The 23,943-nt window shown below is 43.3% G+C and overlaps 1 protein-coding gene across 5 annotated transcripts in view; it reads right to left on the reverse strand.

Annotated features, from left to right (window-relative positions):
- Nucleotides 1–776: 776 nt before the first annotated feature.
- The window catches only part of SFMBT1 (Scm like with four mbt domains 1), a 116,659-nt gene continuing 93,492 nt past the window's right edge, over nt 777–23,943 (reverse strand). For all 5 annotated transcript variants that reach the window (XM_061618018.1, XM_061618019.1, XM_061618015.1 and 2 more), the window contains exons 15-21: nt 20,334–20,473; nt 17,092–17,201; nt 16,516–16,691; nt 15,294–15,472; nt 14,905–15,150; nt 6,636–6,764; nt 777–6,397 (exon numbers count right to left, since the gene is read on the reverse strand). In XM_061618018.1, the coding sequence (XP_061474002.1) occupies nt 6,257–6,397; nt 6,636–6,764; nt 14,905–15,150; nt 15,294–15,472; nt 16,516–16,691; nt 17,092–17,201; nt 20,334–20,473 (1,121 nt within the window). In that variant the 3' untranslated portion in view covers nt 777–6,256. The remainder of the gene's footprint in view (nt 6,398–6,635; nt 6,765–14,904; nt 15,151–15,293; nt 15,473–16,515; nt 16,692–17,091; nt 17,202–20,333; nt 20,474–23,943) is intronic.

Below are 23,943 nucleotides of genomic sequence, written 5' to 3' on the forward strand. Positions count from 1 at the left end.
GCTACCTTAATCAGCACTTCTGCAGAGCCATGACAGCGAAAAATCAACATAAAATGGGCTTTGAAACACTTGCACAAACAGCAGTCTTAAAGTCTGAAGCCAGAAGTAGATCTGGGAAGCTATTTTTTGTGGGGGAGGGAGCATTTCCATGGGGAGGGAACTCAAAAATCCAAACTCTCAACCACCACTTACTATGTTCAGTTGAAAAAAATATATATGTGTTTGTTCTGATGAACAATGAAATCTTAACCGCTACTAGTATATCGCCTCTGAATACCAGCTGCTGGGGAACAGGAGAGTTGCTGTTGGACTCATGTGCTTGTGGGCTTCCCAGCGGCATTTGATTGGCCATTGTGAGAACAGAATTCTGGACTAGAAAGACTTTTGGTCTATATAGCAGGGTTCTTACATTATTATTTGCAATTGCAAAAAGTTATTTATATAGCCCAAGGAAAGTTTTCTTAGGACCAACAATTGGAAATGAGAAACATAACGTATTTGAAGTAAAAATAAAAAATGTCACCTTTTTTCTAGGCAAACTGATTGCAAGAGCTATCTGCCTAAGAGGGCCACAGGCAAATAGGCCAGCACTTGGAATGTAAGATAAAGCTTCTTGAATTATAATTGTAAAGTACTTCGAAATTCACCTTTGTGAGTATGGAGCCTCAAGTGCTTGTTATGTATTAGTAATACAATCCAATCTTTCCTCAATGACATATGTAACATGGAATTCTGAGCACTCAACAATAATCAACATTAACATAAAAGGAAACTGGTGCCAATTTAAGTATTTTTAATTTACTTCCAATCACTCAAAACAGTCATGAAGTACCACAAAATTATGTACGCTTACAAAAAACCCCAAGCAAAATAATCCATTTAAAATATTTTAACCCTTTAACTGATACAACTATCCAGCAAAGGAGGAACTTTAGTAGGCATATTTTTATGTGCATATTTCTCTATTTTTAATTTTTTTCCTCAATTCACGCATATATATTAATTAAATCAAAGAAAAAATACAGCAAGCAGGAGGGACAACACAATACACATCTTTAAATTCCTTTTTTAAAAAAAACAAAGCAGGGAAAGTGCATGTCAAATGAGTTATTACAACGAACAGATCTACATATATGCTGGCAGTATCTGCCCCAGGAGGCTCTTTCAAGAGATTTCTGATTGTCTAAAAACACTAACAGAACTGGTCCAGAGGATGATGGGAAAATGTGTGTAAAATGCTGGGTGAGAATGGGGCAGGGTAACAACAGATGCTGACAAATAAGCCTCTATGATATATAGTAAGTACTTAAGGCTTTGTAGGAGTTGCAATTAAAGGAGTAAATTCTTCACAAAACAACCATCTATTTAAGTCACTTCAACCAAGTTACTTGATGTTCCAAAGATCTTGTCATTCCAGTTTCCACAGTCCTGAAGGTTAAGACAAGCCAGGTGGAACTTTGCATTTAATTGTTGAAGAAGAAACTTGCTTCATTCCATGAGTCAAGCTTCAGTTGTTTACTGCTGCTCTTTGATTGTGTTATTTTAAGCAATTTTAATCTGGACTAGCAGCATTGTAAGGATTAGATCCAATTTCTGACAAGCAAGTAACCAATATGTAAAAATTGCTATATTTCCAGCATTTCTCCAATTTTCATGCTTTTCAAAGACAATATATAAAAAAATCGCATTAGTGATGTTCACTATAGATCTCATTTGCTACAAATTCAGCCTGCACTGGGCTAGGTTACTGAACACTCAGAGGTGGATCCAGAGAACTAGCCATGGAAGGCAGTAGGCAGGAGACTTTTGAATAGCAGCCTGTTGAACAGGATGTTGTGTGTGTGGCATGGCAAACTGGGGGGGGGGGGAGAACATACAAAAGTCAGGCAGAGGTACCTACTGTAACTGGACTTTCTGCTGAAAGAGATGCTTCCATCTCACTTTCTACTATCTCCCCTTTCTATCTCAACACCTGGCCTCAGCAGAGTCTCTAGCTCAGAACCTTTTCAAGGGGCTCCCAGGGAGACGAGGCGGGGGGAAGTCCCCTTCCACCTATTCTCTCCTGTGGGATCTCTGGATCCAGTTCATAGGGAATACAATTAGATTGTATAAGCAGCTTTTAAAATTACATGCTCAATCTGTTCTAACCTTTTAACCAAAAGGCTACATTTGAAAACAAAGTTCATATATGAATGATTTAGGAAAAGTTAATAGCAGCATGAGTTCTTAGCACACAGTCAAGCTTGCAGTCATAAGGCTTTCAGGCAAGGTCAATCCTTTTGTGCTTAGTAAATCTTGGGTATTCTGGATATTACTTTCAGAGTAAGCAAAATCTTAGGTAAAGTGGAAAGTCTGCTATGGAAGTTTTATCTAAAACATTGTTTCCCCCCCCCATTTTTTTTTGCAACACGTTTTGTGCAAATTCAATGTGTACAGAAAGAAAAAAGCTGAAGCAAAGATGTGCACTGACTATCCTGGCTTTAAACTTCATAATCTGGTATATTTGCAAAATCTTCCTACAATCCATCCTCTTTTGCACCAGTTAGCCTTTAGCTAGTAATACATAAGTCTGTGCACATCACATGAAAAGTGTGTGCTCAATTCACTAAGGGACAAGCCATCTAATGAGGGTGGGGGAGGGTCTGTAGTGCTAGAAATGCCAAATTCTAAGCTGTGCTGCTCTCACTAGGAGAGAATGCTCTAGAGCTGCTATACTTTCCCACCTATCCCCAGGATGTATTGAGAGAACAGGAGGGCCTTGGATGCAGATCCTTCCTTGATCCACCCTTGGAATGCACCATTTACACCCGACACAGAGGTGAATGGTGGCAGTCCTTTCTATGGCAGCTGGGAGAGGGTTTCTGAATGTTGACTTCCTTCTCAGCCTGCAGAGGGAGAAATACGCAAAATCCTATGGCCCCTGGAATTGTGCCCTAATTTACACACTGCTCTAGATTTAGTATATCACTTATTCTATTATACTGCAAAGCATTATGGGAGGAGTGGCTAGCCTCTGGGTGTGGGAAGTCTGACCAGTGTCACAAATGTTTTTTTCCCCAGCAGCAGCAAAAAAAAAAAGGGGGGGGATTCAAGTGGAATGAGTGTAGAGGTTTATAAGTATGTCTTATATGCTTGCATGCAAATGTGTGTGATAGTGTGGGATGGTCACACCCACCACTAGCATACAGCCCTGGAGAGTTGGCCATGGTTAAATGCAGTCCTTGGGCCAAAAAAGGCTAGTCACCCCTGATTTATGGGATAAGGACTAATAAAGCTTCCATTATCTTAAGAGGATTGAAAATGCAGATTGGGTACATACATTATAAAGCACTGTCAAATTCTCTCCCCTAAAACCTATTTCTTACAGAGTCTGGAATGAGCACTACATGGCACTGGCTTCCCACTTTCTTTCCCCAAGTTTCTAGCATTATAGAAGTGGTAGCTATTCTAAGTAAAATTAGACCAGAACTATCTCACATTTTATTTGATAGCTGTGCCAGTTAAAAGAATGCAACTCAAGACCTTTCAGTGTAGTCAAATATTATATATTAAATTTTCTCTCCTCTAGCTTTGTAGACTGTGGTTTCCCCAAAAAAAGCCAATCAAAGGGAAAACCTACTTTATTACCTATGTGTTTAACAGTTTCTAAGAATTTATTTTCAATGTACAGTAGTCACTGTATAGCAACTAACCACCAGAGACCTAAACATTGTATTTTCTTTTCCCTACTCCCTACTTTGGGTGCATATACTTTATTCCTTGCAAGAATGTCATTGGCATAGTAAAAATATACACTGTTATCTAATTTTGCAGATTTGCTCCCACTCTATTACAGTAACACAAGAGCCTTTCGAATGTCTTATCAGTATTAAGTCAGATAACCTTCCTGTTGAGCCCATTTGTGCAGTAAATGCAAATAAATGAAGTGTTTGTAGATGAAGTTACATTTCACTGAAGTTAGAGAATATTCCAGAGCTGCTTTGTAGATGGCCTCGAGTTCAGCCCTCAAGACATGCTTGAATTGCCCCAAGAAATTAACTGTACAAAAATCCCTGTGTTGCATAGAAATGACTCAAAGTAACAAACAATGGAAAGCATCTCTCTTTTTGAAAGCCCCTAAATGGATCCCATTGGGATCAAATTGCTAAGGTAGGACAGAAATATTAGCCTATAAATATATCCCAGATAGCCAGCACCTACTGTACTGGCTTCAGAAACATAGTTGACTTATTTACAGCAATGCATGGAATATGAAAGTTTTACTTTAAAAACCCTGAAAATCTTAAGACATAGAAGTTTGTATATATGCTGTTCTTACAATTTCCTTTTTGATATTTTTCAGAAGGTACCCAACAGTAACCTTTTTAATAGAGCAAAAGATACACTGAAGCTAATGAAAAAAACTGGATCCCCACCCCCTCCTAGCCCACTGCCAGAGACAGGCATTCACACCCACACATACAAGTACATTTCTCATAAATAAAGGAACCAGTTCAATAGTACTCATTTCAATATACAAATGTAATTGCAAACTTGGTCCATATGGTCATTTATGTAGCGTTTAATGTACTAAACCTACTTTGGTTGAAACCTGAAGTATGAAAGCTCTATCATTCTCTGCATCCATACTCTAGGGTCTCATAAACCTAGGGAGATTTATGAATGTCTTTCAAGACACAATACACCCTCTTCCTAAACAGCACTCATGTATATCCTGGAATATAAATTTGCAGGAAGACAACAACTTTCAACCTGTGAAGATCAAATATCCACAGTGACCAGATATACTTCAAATTTAACATACACATATAATGGATGCGGAAGTCCACCTGGTGCGTGATTGGATCCCAGTGAATCTGGACCCACTTTGCAGAAATCAAAAACGGTAATTATTCAGTAATGTGCACCTACAATTAGTTGCTGCAGTTGTGGGAAACTGCTGTATAGATAAGCATCAGCCAGTTGACCAGTTGAATTCTCTCTACATTAATCCACAAAGTCATGTGGAGAACTATGGAACCCCATCTCTTAATGTGTATACACAGTCAGTATATGCCGCATGAACTGTGCCACAAAAAGGAAACCACAAATCAGTTCTTACATACTTAGAAAAGGGAAGACAACATTCCACCCATGCATTTACAAAAACACTACAATTATCTGGAGAATTTCTTTAAACTTTTGAGAATTGGTAGGAGCTCAACATTTCTGTTCTTCCTCTACAGATGCAAGCTCAGTTTCCCAAAACAAATGATAACATAAGAAAACTCAATCCCAATCTCATGTATTTTCCCCTATAAAAAGTAACATGCAATATTCTACTAAATCGTTTCAAAAAGAGAAATAATATTAAAGTGTCAATATTTCTGTGCAGCTTTCAGTAAAAAAATTGAAAGTTTAGGTTGCAGCTTATCTGTAAAGCAGATCCATACATTAACATTCAAACTTCTGTTCTACAATTCCCACAACTTTTCCCCTCTGTGCCTTTACCAGCAGCATGACAGACAGAAATTCCATCAGGCACAATCTTCACCACTACTCCCTCTCCATTATAAATGAGCTCTACCTTTTTGAATTTGTGACTGTCAAGTAACTGTTGGAGGCACAGGGCTCTGTCAAGTGAAAAAAAGTTGGCATTCCTATTTTGATGGCAGAAAAGGACCTGTTGCATAGCCATATATGACTTTCCTTGAAGAATTTATTTCCCTCGTAGCTTTTTCAGGTTGTAGAGGTAGAGGGCAAGCTCCAAAATAAATGCCACACACAAAAAATCTGGCTGCACTTTAGTTTTCATGCTTTTGGCCACACCACTTATCTTGGCAATCAGCTAGCTTACATTTTTAAAAATATATTTTTAAGACAAAGAAAATGGGGTAGTCCTGCAAATGGCAAGGAGATTTCCATCAATCTGCATTTCCTCTCACATACTGTTGGTTTGTCCGTTTCAGACCAGAACTACAGCAAAAAAAATTCCCCTCGGAGAGATTTCAACCACCTTTATTCATTAAAAAAAAAGTCCTGGTATACAGAACGAGCAATCACTAACATTCTTAAGCCAACAGACAGCTGTGAAAAGAGCTGGGATTGCGTTAATGTTTTGCTCCAATTTTCTTTCCTCCCCTCAAAGTGCAAGACTGCAAATGCCAGTTTATAAGCAGTTTCCATATGATCTTCCTTGCCTCTCCCTACCAAAGGAAGAGCAGGATGCTGCAGTTGTGCTTTGAAAACTCATTTTCCATCTTATTGCCCTCTCCCTTTAGTCAGCAAACTGCTGGTAAAAGGCCAATTTGACCCTTTCAATGTGATGACAAAGTTTAATGGCTGGGCCAAGTTTCAAGTCCATGCACTCCTGAACAGTCGGAAGGGTGAGCAGGAGAAGTGCCTGTCCATCTATTTCCTGTTGTGAGACACAGAATAGGATTCAGAATTAATGAGCAATAACCTCAAGATGCATTAAATAGTGCTAAATATGTAGTGTGATTAAAAGCTAACAAATCAAATTAGAAAATATCCCCTAGACGTATAAATGTGAGGATCAATAAAGCCAAAATATTTACAATGCTAGAAAGTTATTGCGAGAGCCATTACTGGTTTCATGTGCTGAATTAACAACTGTCAACAGTGAAACAGAATACCTGATCCAGAAATATTCTAGCTAATGAGGCACAGTCTGTAGATTTGAGGAACCGCACAACATCAGCTACACTCCATTCCAGAGGGTTGCTGTCCAGCTGCAGCTTTTCACCAACTTCTATCTTTATTTCCTATCCCACAAGTCCCAAAACAAAAGCAAAGATATTAAATTTGCCCTGCTCAAGAATATCTACTCTTTCCACGTATTCCCACCAACTCCATGTAAGTGAGCATATCTCTTGAACAGAGCCATAGATCACAACATTTTGAATTCCCAATGTTTAGGTTAAGTTCTATATGTCACAGATTTTGTGTGTGGGTATGCACTTATTAAAATTAAATTCATGAAGTATAGACCATGTAGTCAGAATTGGACCACTGGTCTCACCTGAAGGGTGATTTTCATAGGAGGACTGCCATCAAGCGGGTAACATAGCTCCACCTATCATCCAAAGGCAAGAATGTTTTGAAGTCAAGACTAGGGGAATCAGGCCCCTCCCACTCTCACAGTGAGTCCAAAGAGAGATATCTAAAAATGCAGGGAAAAAGGCCAACGGGCCTACCAGCAAGAACATAACACAATAGCAATATTCATAATAATATGACTCTAACATAGTGATATAACAGTAATAGCAGTCTTGACTTCACTAGTAAATCTAAATACAATAGCGTAACAGGAATATATAAAAACCCCAGAAAAATATCTAGGTATCCTCCAACTGGGAGGGTCGTGATGGCAGTCATCCTATGAAAATCACCCTTCAGGTGACACCAATGGTCCATTTTCCACAGGAGGACTGCCATCAAGTGGGATGTACCAAAGCAGCCCATAACAGGGAGGGACGACCCACATCCTAATCATCATTAAGAACCTGTTGCAAAACTCGCCTGCCAAAAGAGGCATCGGCAGAGGCATAATGATCTATTTTGTACTGCCTTATAAACGAATGTGGGGTAGACCAAACAGCAGCTCTGCAAATATCAGCAACAGGAGCGTTGGTAGCAAAAGCAGCCGTAGTGGCCGCTGATCTAGTGGAATGAGCCGTTATTTTAGATGGAACAGGAAGCTTAAGGGACTCATAAGCTAAGGTAATACATGCGCGCAACCAGCGGGATAAGGTGGAATTAGCTACTTTATGCCCCATGTAACGTGGATGAAAAGATACAAGCAAAGACTCAGTTCATCGTATATCCTGGGTCTGAGACAGGTAGGTCTTGAGAGCCCTCCGAACATCCAATGAATGCCAAGCCTTCTCTAGAGGATGGGTAGGATTCGGACAAAAGGAAGGAAGAACAATGTCCTGGTTGCAATGGAAAACTGAATTGACCTTGGGATGGAAGGAAGGATCAGTCTTCAGCACAACAGAGTCCCTGTGAAAAACACAGAGATGGCGGGCAGAAGACAATGCACCCAGTTCTGAAACTCGTCTCGCAGAGGTGATCGCGATCAGGAACAGGACCTTGAATGACAACAGACGTAAAGGCACAGTCCTAAGGGGTTAGAACGGAGGACGTTGTAAAGCCTGCAGAACCTTCGACAAACTCCATGAGGGAAAGCGGTGGAATACAGCCGGTGAGCGTACAGCGGTTCCCCTCAGAAAATGTTTGATGAATGGATGTGAGGCAATAGTAGCACCAGCGGAGGACACTGAGAGAATGGACGACAGAGTGGACGCATGTCGACGTAAGGTGTTGGGTCTAAGACCCATCATGAGGCCCCTATGAAGGAATTGCAGCACCTGTTGTATTGTGGCCTAGGAAGGATTGAGGTTCTGGGACTGACACCACCTGGAGAATGCCACCCAAGTATGTTGATATATACGAGTGGTAGATGGTCGTCTCGAGGCCAATATAATGTCAATAACAGCGTCAGACAGGCCAGCAGACCTCAAATGTCCCCGTTCAAAAGCCATGCTGTTAGGTTGAGCCAATTGGGGTCCTGATGCCATATTGGGCCCTGGGATAAGAGGTCTGGCCTGACTGGGAGCGTCCAAGGGTCCGTCACTGACATGGCAAGGAGGTCCGAGAACCACGGTCGACGGGGCCAAAATGGTGCTATCAGAACCAGCTTGGCCCTCTCGCGTCGTGCCTTCCTCAAGGTTCTGGCTAACAGTGGTATTGGAGGGAAGGCGTACAATAGGCCATCCGGCCACCGTAGCAACAGAGCATCCACCGCTTCCGCTGTCGTGTCCAGGTATCGTGCGAAGTACCTAGGTAGCTGGCAATTGCGACTGGAGGCAAACAGATCGACTGAGAAGACGCCGAACCAACGCTGGAGAAGATGGAAAATGGTCGGATGAAGTTTCCATTCTCCCAGAAAAACCTGTTGTCTGCTGAGCCAGTCTGCTGTCACATTCCAAACTCCTCTGAGATGTTCTGCTTTCAAGGATTGTAGATGTTGTTCTGCCCAGTCGAATATGAGGTAAGCTAGGTTCTGCAGAGAACGGGACATGGTTCCCCCTTGTCTGTTTAAATGAGATTTCGCACACGTGTTGTCCGTTCGAATGAGAACATGGTCCAAGGGGAACAGAGACTGAAAATGGAGCAGAGCTAAGTGGACAGCCTTTAGTTCCAGCCAATTGATGCTCTGAGTCTGCTCTGCTTCGGTCCAACCCCCCTGAACGAACTGGGAGTTGCAGTGGGCTCCCCAGCAGAGGAGACTGGCATCTGTGGTGATAACAGTCCTGCGGGGTTCTCTGAATGGAGTGCCCTGGGTGAGATGTTGGACCCTCGTCCACCAGCGGAATGAAAGACGCAGTGCGGGGTTCAAGGGGATTGTTCGATGATTGGACCTGGCAATGTCCTGCTGAAACGGTAACAAAGCCCACTGAAGTTGGCGAGTATGAGCTCGAGCCCATGGCACAATATGGATGGTGGACACCAACATGCCGAGAGCCCTTGCTAGAAGCATGACGTCTGCGGTTGCGTGGTGCATCAGAGACCGTGCGATGTCTATGACAGCGGTTATGCAGTCTGGAGACAGGAACACCGTCGCCTGCAGGGTGTCTAACATTGCCCCTAGATGTTGTAGGCGTTGGGTTGGTTGGTTAGAGATGGCTCTTGTTGAAATTGACTAGCCAGTCATAGTTCTGCAAGACATGGAGCGTGAGCTTTAGATGGCGATGAGCCAGCTCCCTGGAACTCGCCCGTATTAAAAGATCGTCCAAGTAGAGGTAGATATGCACCCCTTGAAGCCGGAGGTAAGCCACTAGGATGAGTAGCACCTTGGTAAATACTCTCGGGGCAGACAAGAGACCGAACGGCATCGCTTGATATTGAAAATGCTGGGGGCCGAAGGCAAACCGAAGGAATTTTCTATGGGCTATGCAAATAGGCACATGGAGATACACTTCCTTTAGGTCGATAGAAGCCAGGAAGTCTCCTTCGTGAAGGCTTTCTGTAATGGAGTGGAGGGATTCAACTTTGAATCTGCGATACTTTACGAAACGGTTGATGAACTTGAGGTCCAACTCCGCCCTCCATGACAGATCTCGTTTGGGCACAGTAAATAGGAGGGAGTACACCCCTTCCGACCTCTCTGTTGTAGGGACTGGCTCTATTGCCGCTGTGTCCAAGAGGTGATGTATGGCTGTCTGCATGATGCAGTGCCTGGATGGTGCCTTGGGACAAGAGAGGGATGAAATCTGTCTGGAGGGGTTGCCCAAAACTCTAGTGTATAGCCATAACAAAAAAGATCTCTGATCCAGGCGACCTGAGTCAGACGCAGCCAATGGTCTCCAAACAGAAGCAGTCTGCCCCCGACCGGTATCGCATCAGTACTGTCTGTGCTGGCGAGACCCTCCCCGATATGAGGACGTTGCAGTACCTCTGCGTCCCTGGTACTGACCTCTGGGAAATGTCTGTTCCAGGCTCCCCTGGAGGAACGGAAATCATTGGTTTGGAAATCGCGGCCTCGTCCCCTGGGCCACGCTCCTCGAAAGGGCTGGGTCGGGTGGTATGAGGTGAAACGTCTGAAGGGCCTGCGATCAACGTTCCTGACAGTGGCCAAGACAGGCTTCCGAGCATCCTTGGGGTCAACAAGTACTGCCTTTAGGGCTTCCTCGCCAAAGAGTAATGAGCCCAAATAAGGTGCCCTTGATAAGTTAACCCTGGCTGTAGAGTCTGCTTGCCAGTGACGAAGCCAGAGGGTCTGCCGAGCGACTACCTGAGTTGCCATAGCTCTTGCTCCCAGCTGATTTGCGTCCAAGGTGGCATCAGCCACAATGCCACCATCTTGCGTAATTTCACCAGTGACCTCCTCAGAGAGATAGGATCAGGATTAGGATCATCTAAGAGGTCATCCAACCACATCATCGCTGCCCTGGAAAAGATGGAGGCTGATGCCGAGGCTCGCATGGAGAAAGTGGTGGCCTCATGGTTTTTGCGTAAGGCAAAGTCCAGCCTCCGCTCAGTGGCGTCCTTTAAATGTGAGTCCCCTTCTCTCGGCAAAAGGGATCTAGTGACTAGACTGGAAATTGGCTCGTCTATGCCGGGGACGGCCAGTCTACTTGTAAAATCCAGAGCCAAAGAGTAAAGCTTGTCCGCAAGGGTGTTAAAATGGCGTGTTTGTAATGGGTGAGACCATTCGTCCTTGGCCAGTTTGGCAATAGGATCTGGCACAGGAAGGTAGTGCTCTGCTGGTGTGGGGGATTTCAGGACCCTGGCCCCTTTAATAGCGGGAGTGGTAGCTGCAGGTTGTGTAGATTGGAGACCAAGGGTGTTCAATACTCTGCGAGCAAGGGGCTGATAATCGGAGGGATCAAACAGGCGATAAGATGTATCTTCCTCTTGTTCCGACTGATCACTCCACTCGTCTCCTTCAGCTTGCATAGCAAATGATGGATCCTCCCCACAAGAAACGTCATCAACAAACCTGCCCCTGGCAATGTCAAAAGGGTTTGGAGAGCATGATGGATCTGCCTCATTGCGTGCATAGTGGCTCATATCATCTGGTTGTCTGCAAACACTCCGCTGAGGCATGGCAGTGACCTGTGACTGCGTTTGAGAGAAGAACGATAGCATGTCTTGTAGCTGCGATATGAACTCCTGAGACAGCTGCAGCCCCGGTGTGGGAGATGGTTGCACTTGTAGAGGCAAAGATATGGGCGGTTCAGCAGGCTGAGAAGATGAATGAGCCCTAGGTGGTAATATGGGAGGAGGATAGCTGGCTGCTGGCTGGTCAGGAAACCCTGCAAAGGCCTCCTCGGAGGATGCGGCCGGAGAATTAAAGAGATTTGTTAATGGTTCTTGGCCCGCCTCCTCAGAAACCAGGACAGAGACGTAGCATGCCCGCTTGGTTGTGCTGTGGCTGGATATATGCTTGGTTTTGGCAACCGCTCTGGTGTGCTTGTGCTTAGTTGCCTTAGATTGTTTAGGCTTGGTTGCCTGAGCTGTCACTGGCTGTTCCGCCATCATATATTTTTGAGGGGGTTCAGTACACAGCCACGGATGGGGCAGAATGTACAGACCCAACAGGCTCAGTACACGGCCACGGATGGGGCAGAATGCACCGGCTCAGATGGCTAAGTATACGCCCGCAGATGGGGGAGAATATACAGTTCCAAACAGCCTTAGTACACGGCCACAGATGGGGCAGAATGTATAATTTCGAACAGCCTTGGTACACGGCCACGGATGGGGCAGAATGTATAATTTCGAACAGCCTTGGTACACGGCCACGGATGGGGCAGAATGTATAATTTCGAACAGCCTTGGTACACGGCCACGGATGGGGCAGAATGTATAATTTCGAACAGGCTTGGTACACGGCCACGGATGGGGCAGAATGTACAGTTCCAAACAGGCTTGGTACACGGCCACGGATGGGGCAGAATGTACAGTTCCAAACAGGCTTGGTACACGGCCACGGATGGGGCAGAATGTACAGTTCCAAACAGGCTTGGTACACGGCCACGGATGGGGCAGAATGTACAGTTCCAAACAGGCTTGGTACACGGCCACGGATGGGGCAGAATGTACAGTTCCAAACAGGCTTGGTACACGGCCACGGATGGGGCAGAATGTACAGTTCCAAACAGGCTTGGTACACGGCCACGGATGGGGCAGAATGTACAGTTCCAAACAGGCTTGGTACACGGCCACGGATGGGGCAGAATGTACAGTTCCAAACAGCTTCAGCAGTCAGCCTCAGTCAGCAGTTTGAGTTGAGAGACCTGTGTTCTACTCTGCAGCACACACACAGAAACTGACAAAAAAAGGCCTTGAAAAGAATCCTTTACTGTTGTAAGGGTTAAACAGAAAGGGCGGGAAAAGGGGGAACTATTAAAATGGCGCCCGCTAAAAGAGCGGGAAAATAAGCCAATCAGAAAAGCATAGGGACAAGGAAGAAGCAATGGCAGTCACTGAAGAACACCAGTGAGCTGAAACAGGGCCGACCGAAAACACTGCTGCAGCAGAGCAGCGTCAAAATAAGCTCTACAGCTGTAGGGCTGAAGGACGCAATCGCAACTTTAAGGGCCAGCCGTGAAAATCACTGCCGAGGAGGCAGAATGGCCTGCGAAATCCCTACAGTCATTGAGACAGTCGCAGCTAGCGGGGGGGGGGGCAATTGGCAAAGAAAGCTGCAAAACGGGAAGGAGCCTGAGGTCAGTCGCGGCGAGATTTAAAATGCCGCGGAACGAGCCAGGGAGGGAGGGAGACGGAGCAGCCCAACTAAATAAAGGGCCACTGGAAAGGCAAAAAGAGCCGCAGCCGCAGGCTCCTGGGGAGGAAAGACCAAAGGAGCCACCACGAAAGTAGGCGGCAATCTATAAAATACACGAGACAGCGGAGGCGCAGAGCAGGAAGCTGCAGCCGCAAGCTCCTGGATTAAGGCTGTGTCCGCCGCCTGAGGAAGGGAGAGCCGCAGCCGCGGTCTCCCAGTAAGTCGCCGTTCAGGCAGGGACTGAGGAAACAAGGGCGAAGAGCAACCCCCCAAAGAAATTCCCCAGGACAATAAAAAACAAAGACAGAAAAAGAACAATCAGTCCCACACACACTAAATTAAATAACGGAACTTATCTACGCTATCTTATACTCCAACTTGAACGGACGAAAGGCAAGAATGAACTGGAGAGAGGGAGGGGCCTGATGCCCCTAGTCTTGACTTCAAAACATTCTTGCCTTTGGACGATAGGTGGAGCTATGTTACCCGCTTGATGGCAGTCCTCCTGTGGAAAATCACAAAATATCCATCTCTCTGCTGTTACTCTCCCCCCCCCCAGTTGTATGTCCTTGTGATTACAGCAAAAAATTGTTGACAGATTAGCACTTTGGGGGGAAATCCTCAGATCCTAGCAACTAGGCGAGTTCTATATATGGGGCTTCCAGCAAGCAATAGGTGGAACATGTGTACTTTTGCCTCACCCTAATCACTCTAATATTGTGTGCACTGGTTTCTCATGTACGTTGGAAGAAGTGATGTTGTTGTAGAGAGTTAGGTACGCAAAAGATTGCAATAACTCCAAATTAAATGCAAGTATATACACCAAATTATTGTGTACATGGATTTGGCACAACTAACTTATTTCAAGTGGGGAGATGAGGACTGGGACCCTGGTGTACCTGGAAGGAGTGTTTAAGCTTTCTCCTCTGTGCTGTGGAGTTTCAATGCCCTCCCTCACTACTGTTTGCCTTGGGAGGGAAACATCCACTGGCACTAACGACAGCTTCCTTCCCAGAGTAAATAGTAGCTTGGAATGGGGTCACATTTATTGTGATCACAGCACAGGGAAAGGTGAAACCTGCCACTCCTGATCCAAGTCCTGGAATTGTTATTTAAGTAACAAAGAATAGACATGTATATGATTAAAATGCAGTGAAACTGATCAGATTGCTTCTAAAGGTTATTTTGATAATTCGTTCTCAAGAGGGCCTGGTTCTTCTGGGTTAGTCCCCAAGTCAGTATAAAGACTATTTCCTCCCATGCTCATTGGAGTAGTTATTTTTTCCCATTTGCTGTTAATAGATCTGATGAATATGAGCATGTATTACCATTTAAATAACAAATGGGAATAAAGGTCTCAATGTGCAAAGTGCATCATTAAATGGCTAAATGATCTAGGGTTGTATCTAACCAAATAATTGCTACCGTGGAATGACTTCAATGAACACAATGGAACTTCCCCTTCTCCTCCCCCTGCACACCCCCCAAATCTGCTCTGGGGATTCCTAGAAATTTAGTTGGATGCATCCCTAAATGAACAAGATACCTCTTTCTGAAAGCTAGATTCTCACTGCTAAGGTATTCTGCTTTTTAAATTTAAGATATACCTTTGGTGAAGGAGGTTTATTTTCATCATCTGAGAAGAAAAAGGCGCGTAGTTTCCTTTTCCGTTTGTCCCGGTCCTGAGCCCCAAAATGAGATTGCTCACTCTGTGTGGGGGAGGATGACTGCGATTTCTTTTCTGATACTTCAGATTCTTCAAGCAGTTCCTCTTGATGCTCAGAGGTACTATCTTCTGTAAGAGATTCTTCATCTACCTCATCTTGGTCGTCATCCTCTTCACCTCCACTGCCCTGAAATGGTACAGAAAGGAGACGGGGAGGTTGAGAGTAGTGGTAGTTAGCAAAGACTGTGTGCAAAAACATACTCAAATGCCAATTTATTAAATACCTACACTGCATATCGTGTATTAAATAAATCTTATATGGTATCATACCTGGGGTGAGCCAGCAGGTGTGTTATCCACAGAGGTAGAAGAGCGCTTCTTCTTATGAACGAAGAAGTTTTTCCGTTTCTTTCTTTTCCTGCTTGCCTTCTTCATGCTTGTCTCTGTGTTGCTGTGGATACCTGGTGGCCGACCAATCCTTTTGTTTCTTCGCTTCCCATAATAATGGGCTGTGGGAAATTAATAGAAAAGATACTAACTGTGAAATATCAGGATGACTCATCTTTTGTTAGCCAAAGTAAGCCCAATATACATCAAGCTTCCATAGTCTTCTCCTAGCATCATGTTTTATTGAGGGTATTTATACACCACCAGGATGAGATAAATGAGGACTATCTATACAGCCTATTGTTGGTGGTTGATACCCAATGCAATATCCTATGGGTATGCGTCACAGAAAAAGATGATATATGGTTTGTTGTTCTTATGTGCCTTCAAGTCGATTACGACTTATGGCAACCCTATGAATCAGCGACCTCCAATAGCATCTGTGATAAACCATCCTGTTCAGATATTGTAAGTTCAGGTTACTTATACTAGCTATTGGAATCTAGTAACTACATAAATAGCACAGTGATTCAAAGAAGGGGTGGAGTGGCAAACAGCTGAACATCAAATTAGTCTGCAACAATTCAAGTCCAGCTTCTCAACACGTACGTGGTGACCCTACTAGAAGTGATGAAAGGGAGGAATAGGGTCATTTAAGGCAAGAGATACTAGCACAAGGACAGTGGACATGCAGAAGCTTTGAAGGCATTTATGTATGAAGGTGAGCACAACAGCAAAGAGTATGGGACTATCAACAGCTTCCCAGGGGTAATTTAGACCAAACTTCAAATCTCATGTAGCTTCATAAAATGAGGGTAAAAATGTTAGGAGAACTATTTCTAGATCACTCACATTATAAGTAGTTTGCCTGAGATCAACAGGAACCCCAATAAAAGCCATAGGGAGGATCTAGTGTACTTTTTGAGTAACCTGTGCTGCTACACTAACTGTATAAGGACTCTGTGGACAGATTTTTGGTACAAGGCAAGATGAAATGTTGATGGTATGATCATAGTACAATGGTGCTTTGAACATATATAAACTAAGATGGACGCAACCAGCATTTATTGGAAATTACACTTTCCAGCCACTGACCCACAATGTAGAATTGCTCAGTAGAGGATCAGAAAATTCATTTGTTGGGCTGGCCATCACAATTACTCACTGTATTTGGTTTTTGTCAGGACAGAACAGTTCTCTGAACACTTGTCTAGCACCATTTGTGGTCCAAAGAGATTTGGACAACATTCAAGTTTGATGCAGGTCTGCCTGCAGAAGTCTGTGACTCGATCAGCTGTTCTTACAACTTCCACTGTGGCGCGGTAGCTCTTTCCTTTATACCTGTAGCAAGAAAAAAATATTTGATAATAACGAAGAAGACAATATTCTGGAAGCCAAACAACTTCAAATGTTTAATGCAATTTTATATGTTTAATATACAAAAAATGCTTTAGGATAGGGAAATGTTGCGCATCACCATTCTCAAATAGACACACTCCTACTGTACTGGTATGGACCTAGAACAAATGATGCAATAGTAGCATCCCAAGCACCAAGGAACCCTGGAACAGTCACATTCATGACAGCCATGATAACCAGGTAAGGGTATTTAGGAATGTGGGGCAGCAATTGTAAATAATGCTAGAAAACTCTCAGGGGTTAGCATTACAAAAGGTGAAAAACTTTCTTTGTATTGTCTAATCAAAGGATAAACACATGATACAGGACGGAAACAATTTACTTTGCTTTCAGGGTCTCTCCATATCCATGCCATGCCGCTTCCTCATCCAGTTGTATTTCTCTAAGAACACGGCTAGGTTTGTAGGCAGCATTGATCAACAAAGAGAGAACCTGAGAATGGAAAAGTAAAGAGTGGAGGAAATCATTAAGCAAGTAATTTTTAACTGTTAATATGACTTAGTAGATGAATTCTATTATCTGAATTAACCACTGAGAAACCTAATGTTAGAGTCAAATATACATGCATAATAAGTTTAGTAAGAACAACAGTACTTGAAAACAAAAACAGGTAATAAATGAGGACTTAGCCAAGAATTTATTGATTCCCAAAGTTTCCCAATTATAGCAGCTCTTAATGTTCAGTATAGCCTAGCTGTCTTTCCACATTTCCTTCAGAGTTGTTCAGGGCAAAGTACTGTTGTTAATCTTGCAAATGTTGTTGCTTTCTTTGATAAAGGCAACCCAAAATTTTGGAGAAGACCTTTGTCTGGGGGCGGGGGGAGAACATTTCTGGGGTTTTCTCACTCTACCCACCCCAAGGAGGCCACTACACAGAATTTTCTCAGAATATTTTCTAACATTTTTTGTGATGGCTGCCATTTCACTCCCACAATGGCATTGTGCAGAATGCAAAATGGTGACCAGACTGCCACCACTTGCAGTAGCAGCAAAACAAGAGCAACTCCCAATAAACTGGTGGAGAATTTTCCCTCTCCAGGGGAAATTCAGTGAAATGGTTTCCCCCATTTCTCTCTCCACAGATAAGGTGGAGAATTGAAAAACCATCTACACACAAGCTCTATTATTAGAACAAAGGATTCTGAACAAAGGATAGGTGGAAAATGGCAGGAGAAACAGGTAAGCAAAGCACTAATGAAGCTAATCTAAGGGAATTTGGAATAAGATTTCACACATTTCTTTCAGGAAGGGATATTTACTATTGGGAGAGAGGGAAAGAGGAGTCCTAGAAAGGCTGGCCAAAGTAGCTATAACAATGAGCTGAAAAACAGGCATTGAAGGAAACAAGAGGTGGCAAAAACTGAAAATAAGATTGCTGGTAGCATTTTATATAAATCTATGGGGTGTTCTTATTTGGAATAAATACCCACGGCCACAGTAACATTGGATCAAATAGAATAGGTTTGGTAAAGACCTTAGAACCAACTTTCTAAGATATTTATCCTTGTGTTTAAATATCTAGAACAATCCTTGAGTGATAATTGTCCAGTTAAATTTACTCTGAGTAGTAAGACAGCCACATTAAAAAAAATACTTTAATTGGAAAATAATTCAGAATAGTGAACCAATTGAAAACTTACACAAAAAGGGCTTTACACTGTTATACCATGGATATTAAACAGTATCTGACAAAGCTGCTGCTTTGAGGAATAACCAATGGCATTTAAGATGTTGCAGAACTTCCTTCCCCAGAGGCAGTTCCTATAATCAAAGATGTTCTCAAAGGCCTGTAAATTTGTCATAACAGATCAAATCACTGACACATCAAATCTAATATTCTGCTGTGGGCAGTTTCTGCTACTGTTCAGCGGCAGGTGTATAGTCTCTTCTCCATAATGCCACTTAGGCATTTCTGTAATACAAAAAAAAATTACAGAATCCTACAGAGGTCTTATTTCCCCTAACACCTTTTCATTTATTTTACGGGATGTCTATGCTCCCTTTCCACTTCAGAAATAAAGCACTCAAGGCAGGTATCATAATACACGAAATAGATGAAAATGTCATAATCTAACTCCTTGTGTTACACAATCTGTGAAAAACTATGATTTTTGCAATTCTTTCTTTCATCTGCAAAGCTATTCTGGAGGTTTGGGGACCTCTACAGAACAGTGGGGAGTGCAGGAGCAAATTGCCTTTCCCCACTAAGAGCCTCTGCCGCATTCTCAGTCCTTTCCAAGAATGACATGGCATGGCTGGATCCCAGGCAATTAGTTAAGAAGTATACTTCTCATTGAGGTGATAAACCCGTATCTGGGCTGCAGAGCTTCAGACAAGAGGTGATGAAATGCTAAGAAAAATCACAGTTACTGAGCCAATTCCAAATCAAATCAAAAGGAATTTGCACATCACTAGTGTTAGTCCTCCTGAGGCAACTGGAGTTTAAAAGGTTATCCAGAGCAATCTGGTCTTTTGCAGTGTTTCTGATTATAGGTAAGGATGTTGCCAAAATCTTGTTTTTGATTTTGGGCCTGGGGAAACTGCAGCTGGTGCAAAATGCAGCGGCGTGACTGCTTACTGGGGCAGGGTATCACCAACATGTTACCCCACTGCTGAAAGAATTGGACTGGCTGCCCATTAGATACTGGGCCAAGTTCAAGGTTTTAGTTTTGGTGTAGAAAGCTCTACGTTGCTTGGGACCGGGTTACCTGAAAGATTGTCTTACCCCTTATATACCCAGTCAATCACTAAGCTCTGCAGGCAAGGGCCTCCTGCAGATACCATCTTATCAGGAGGTCTGTTCCGCACAACATAGGAAGCAGACCTTTAGTGTTGTGGCACCAACCCTTTGGAATTCCCTCCCTTAAATATTAGGTGCCATCTGTTATCTTTTTGGTGTCTATTGACGACCTTCCTGTTTCAACAAGCCTTTTTAGAGACATTATCCCAGTCTGTGTTAGAATTGCTTTTTAAGATGTTTTTAAAAGATGTTTTGTTTTAATATGTTTTAAAGTCCTTTGTCTTTAGGATGTTTTAAAGTGCTTTTCGTATTTCTGTTTGCCGCCCTGGGCTCCTTCTGGGAGTGAGGACGGGGTATAAATTTAATAAATAAATACATAGATAAATACTAGGGTTTGCCACACATACTTGGAAGCCTCTGGCATATCATGTAACAATAAAAGCTGATCACATCAGCATCATCTCTATGATGTAGCAGAAATCTTCTGGCTGCTCCAAAGCTGGATTCAGAACTTCCATGGGATATGGATTGTGAAATCTGGTTCCGATGAACCATTCCCAGAGCGGATGCAAGGGGGTGTAATTATTTCATGTTATAGGCTTTAGTGGTTGAGAAGTATGTTGAGTGACATAATGCTGCCAAACCCATCCATATCTTTATTATCAAAATTCTAATCTAAACAGAGGTAAGCTAGTACATTATTTTATAGGTCTACACTTTTCTGTAGTTACCTCGAGTGCTGCAATAACGTATTTCTAGTCTACTATAATATAGAGGGGGTGCCTGTACAGATTAAAGGAGCCATGTTTTACAAATGCCCTTACCTCTTTAAGAACAAGGACACAATTCCCTGGTCCCACAGACTGTGGCAGTTCAGCAATTCTACCTTTGTTAAGGTATGGCCCTGAGAAGCAGCGGTGATTAAAGTAGATCTTTGGACAGCAGTATTTACCATTTGTTACAACTGGAAAAATAAAACAATTTCAGAATGGTCTGTGCAAGCATGTGCTTTAAATACTAGCATTTAGAAGGCCATTTAAGTAACAGATACAGGGTCATATTCAACGCTGCAGCTCTGTTGGTGCAACAGACTTCTGTGAACACCAGAGAGCTTCCCCTTCTTCTCTTGTTCCCATCAGCCCCCCCCCCCAGCCTCATAAGCAGCAACGGAGGGTTGGACGACTCTCCAGATAAGATCTGGGGTGTGGGGGGAGAAAAGAGGAAACAAATGTCTTGTGCCAGCAGAATTATGCATGCAGAGCACTGGATACTGCCACGGTTTCACACACATACATTTTTATTTTTGATAACCCTTTGGTCTGAACTAAATACTGTATTTTATGAAATTTGTTCTGCCCCATCATAGTCAATTTATTTATTTTGTAGGTTGGATCCAGATAAACATCAGCAGATAAACATCCTAGTCCTCAGAAAAAAGTAGTAAGGAAGCCAAGCCATAAGTCACATGGTCTTCAATGTCTGTATACTAATGCACAAAGCATGGGAAACAAGCAGGACGAACTTGAACTCTTAATACAGGAGAATAATTACGACTTGATAGGTATAACTGAAACTTGGTGGGATGACTCCCATGACTGGAATATAATTGAAGGATATGACTTGTTCACAAAGAACAGAAGGAATAAAAAGGGAGGTGGAGTCATGCTATATGTTAAAAATATGTATCCCTGCACAGAAATACAGGAAGATGAGCTTGGTAGCTCCACCGAGAGTATCTGGATTAAAATTAATGGGGCAAGTAATAAAAGGAATGTGGTGCTAAAAGGAATGTGGTGCTTGGAGTCTACTACTGACCACCCAATCAAGGAGAAGATGAGAATGTAACTTTTGAAAAGCAAATTGCCAATGTTTCCAGGAGGCATGATGTAGTAGTAATGGGGGACTTCAATTATCCCAGTATCTGTTGGGAGACAAATTCTGCCAAACACAGCTCCTCCAAGAAATTTCTGACTTGTGTTGCAGATAACTTCCTCCTACAGAAAGTGGAGGAAGCAACCAGAGGATCAGCTATCCTAGACTTGATTCTAACCAATAGAGATGATTTGGTGGATGAAGTGGCAGTTACAGGAACTCTGGAGGAAAGTGACCACACCATACTTGAGTTCTTGATTTTAACAGAAGCAAAAGCTGAGAGTAGCCATATGCGTACCCTGGACTTCAGGAAAGCTGATTTTAATAAACCCAGAACAATTTTAAGTGCGGTTCCATGGCAAGAGAACCTAATGAGAAAATGAGTCCAAGATGGGTGGAAGTTTCTGAAAAAGGGAATTCTAAAAGCGTAATGGCAAGCAATTCCAACAAGGAAAAAAGGGGGGGGGGAACAGCAGAAGAAGCCGATGTGGCTTCACAAAAAGCTTAGGGATGACCTGAAAACAAAAAAGGACACATATAGGAAGTGGAAAGAAGGCCAGGCCACAAAGGAAGAGTACAGGCATGTATCATGGAAATGCAGGGATGGTGTCAGGAAGGCTAAAGCTGAGAATGAGCTGAGGTTAGCAAGAGATGCTAAAAGCAACAAAAAAGCTTTCTTCAGGTACGTCCATAGTAAAAGACAGAGAAAAGAAATGGTGGCACAGCTACTCAATGAGGATGGCAAAATGATAAGAGATGACAAAGGCAGCAGTGCTTAATTCCCACTTTGCCTCAGTCTTCTCCCAAAAAAGGGTCTATGACCCTCCCAGGAAACATGAAGTAGAAGGGGCAGGATTGGCACTTGAGATTGATAGGCAAACGGTCAAGGAATACTTAATTACTTTGAACGAGTTCGAATTGGCAGGGCCCGATAAACTGCATCCTAGAGTATTGAAGGAACTGGCTGAAGAACTCTCAGAACCGCTCTCTATTATTTTTGTGAAATCATGGAGGACTGGTGAAGTGCCAGATGACTGGAGGATAGCTAATGTTGTCCCTATCTTCAAAAAGGGCAAAAAGGAGGAACCAGGGAACTACAGACCAGTCAGCCTAACATCAATCCCTGGAAAAACCCTGGAGCAGATTATGAAGCAGTCAATCTGTAAGCACCTTGAAAACAATGCAGTGATTACTAGGAGCCAACATGGATTTATGGAGAACAAATCCTGCCAAACTGATCTTATCGCATTTTTTGATCGGGTAACCTCCCTTGTAGACTGTGGGAATGCTGTGGACATATGTCGACTTCAACAAAGCTTTTGACAAATTGCCCCATGATATTCTGATTAGTAAACTAGCTAAATGTGGGCTGGATGGAACAACTAGAAGGTGGATCCACAGTTGGCTCCAGAATTGTACTCAAAGAGTGCTTATCGATGGCTCTTTCTTAAACTGGGCGGAAGTAACAAGCGGGGTACCACAGGGCTCGGCCCAGGGCCCAGTGCTCTTCAACATTTTTATTAACGACTTGGATGAGGAGGTACAGAGCATGCTTATCAAATTTGAGGATGATATAAAATTGGGGGGCACAGCTAATACCATGGAAGACAGAAACAAAATTCAAAGGGACCTTGATAGGTTGGGGCATTGGGCTGAAAACAACAGAGTGAAATTCAACAGGGATAAATGCAAAGTTCTACACTAAGGAAAAAGAAACCAAATGCACAGTTATAAGATGGGGGATACTTGGCTCAGCAATACGACATGTGAGAAGGATCTTGGAATTGTCGTTGATCACAAGCTGAATATGAGCCAACAGTGGCTGCAAAAAAGGCAAATGCTATATTAGGTTGCATTAACAGAAGTTTAGTTTCCAAATCGCATGAAGTATTAGTTCCCCTCTATTCAGCACTGGTTAGGCCTCATCTTGCGTACTGCATCCAGTTCTGGTCTCCGCACTTCAAGAAGGATGAAGACAAACCGGAACAGGTTCAGAGGAGGGCAACAAGGATGATCAGGGGACTGGAAACAAAGCCTTGTGAGGAGAGACTGAAAGAACTGGGCATGTTTAGCCTGGAGAAGAGAAGACTGAGGGAAAATATGATAGCACTCTTAAAAGTACATGAAAGGTTCTCACACACAGGAGGGCTGGGATCTCTTCTCGATCGTCCCAGAGTGCAGGACAATGAATAATGGGCTCAAGTTGCAGGAAGCCAGACTTTGACTGGACATCAGGAAAAACTTCCTAACTGTTAGAGCCATATGACAATGGAAACAATTACCTAGAGAGGTAGTGGGCTCTCCGACACTGGAGGCATTCAAGAGGCATCTGGACAGCCATCTCTCGGGAATGCTTTGATTTGGATTCCTGCATTGAGCAGGGGGTTGGACTTGATGGCCTTATAGGCCCCTTCCAACTCTACTATTCTATGAATTCTGCTCCACTGTAGTTCTCTGCACCCCATTTCCCAAAGCTTCTCCTGAGGGATGGAGCACAGGAGACTGCAGCGGAATGGGGGAATTCACCCAAGATTCAGGAAGATAACTTGAGCACATGGAAGT

The sequence above is a fragment of the Rhineura floridana genome, chromosome 3, assembly GCF_030035675.1.
Source record: "Rhineura floridana isolate rRhiFlo1 chromosome 3, rRhiFlo1.hap2, whole genome shotgun sequence".
Classification (NCBI taxonomy): Eukaryota; Metazoa; Chordata; class Lepidosauria; order Squamata; family Rhineuridae; genus Rhineura; species Rhineura floridana.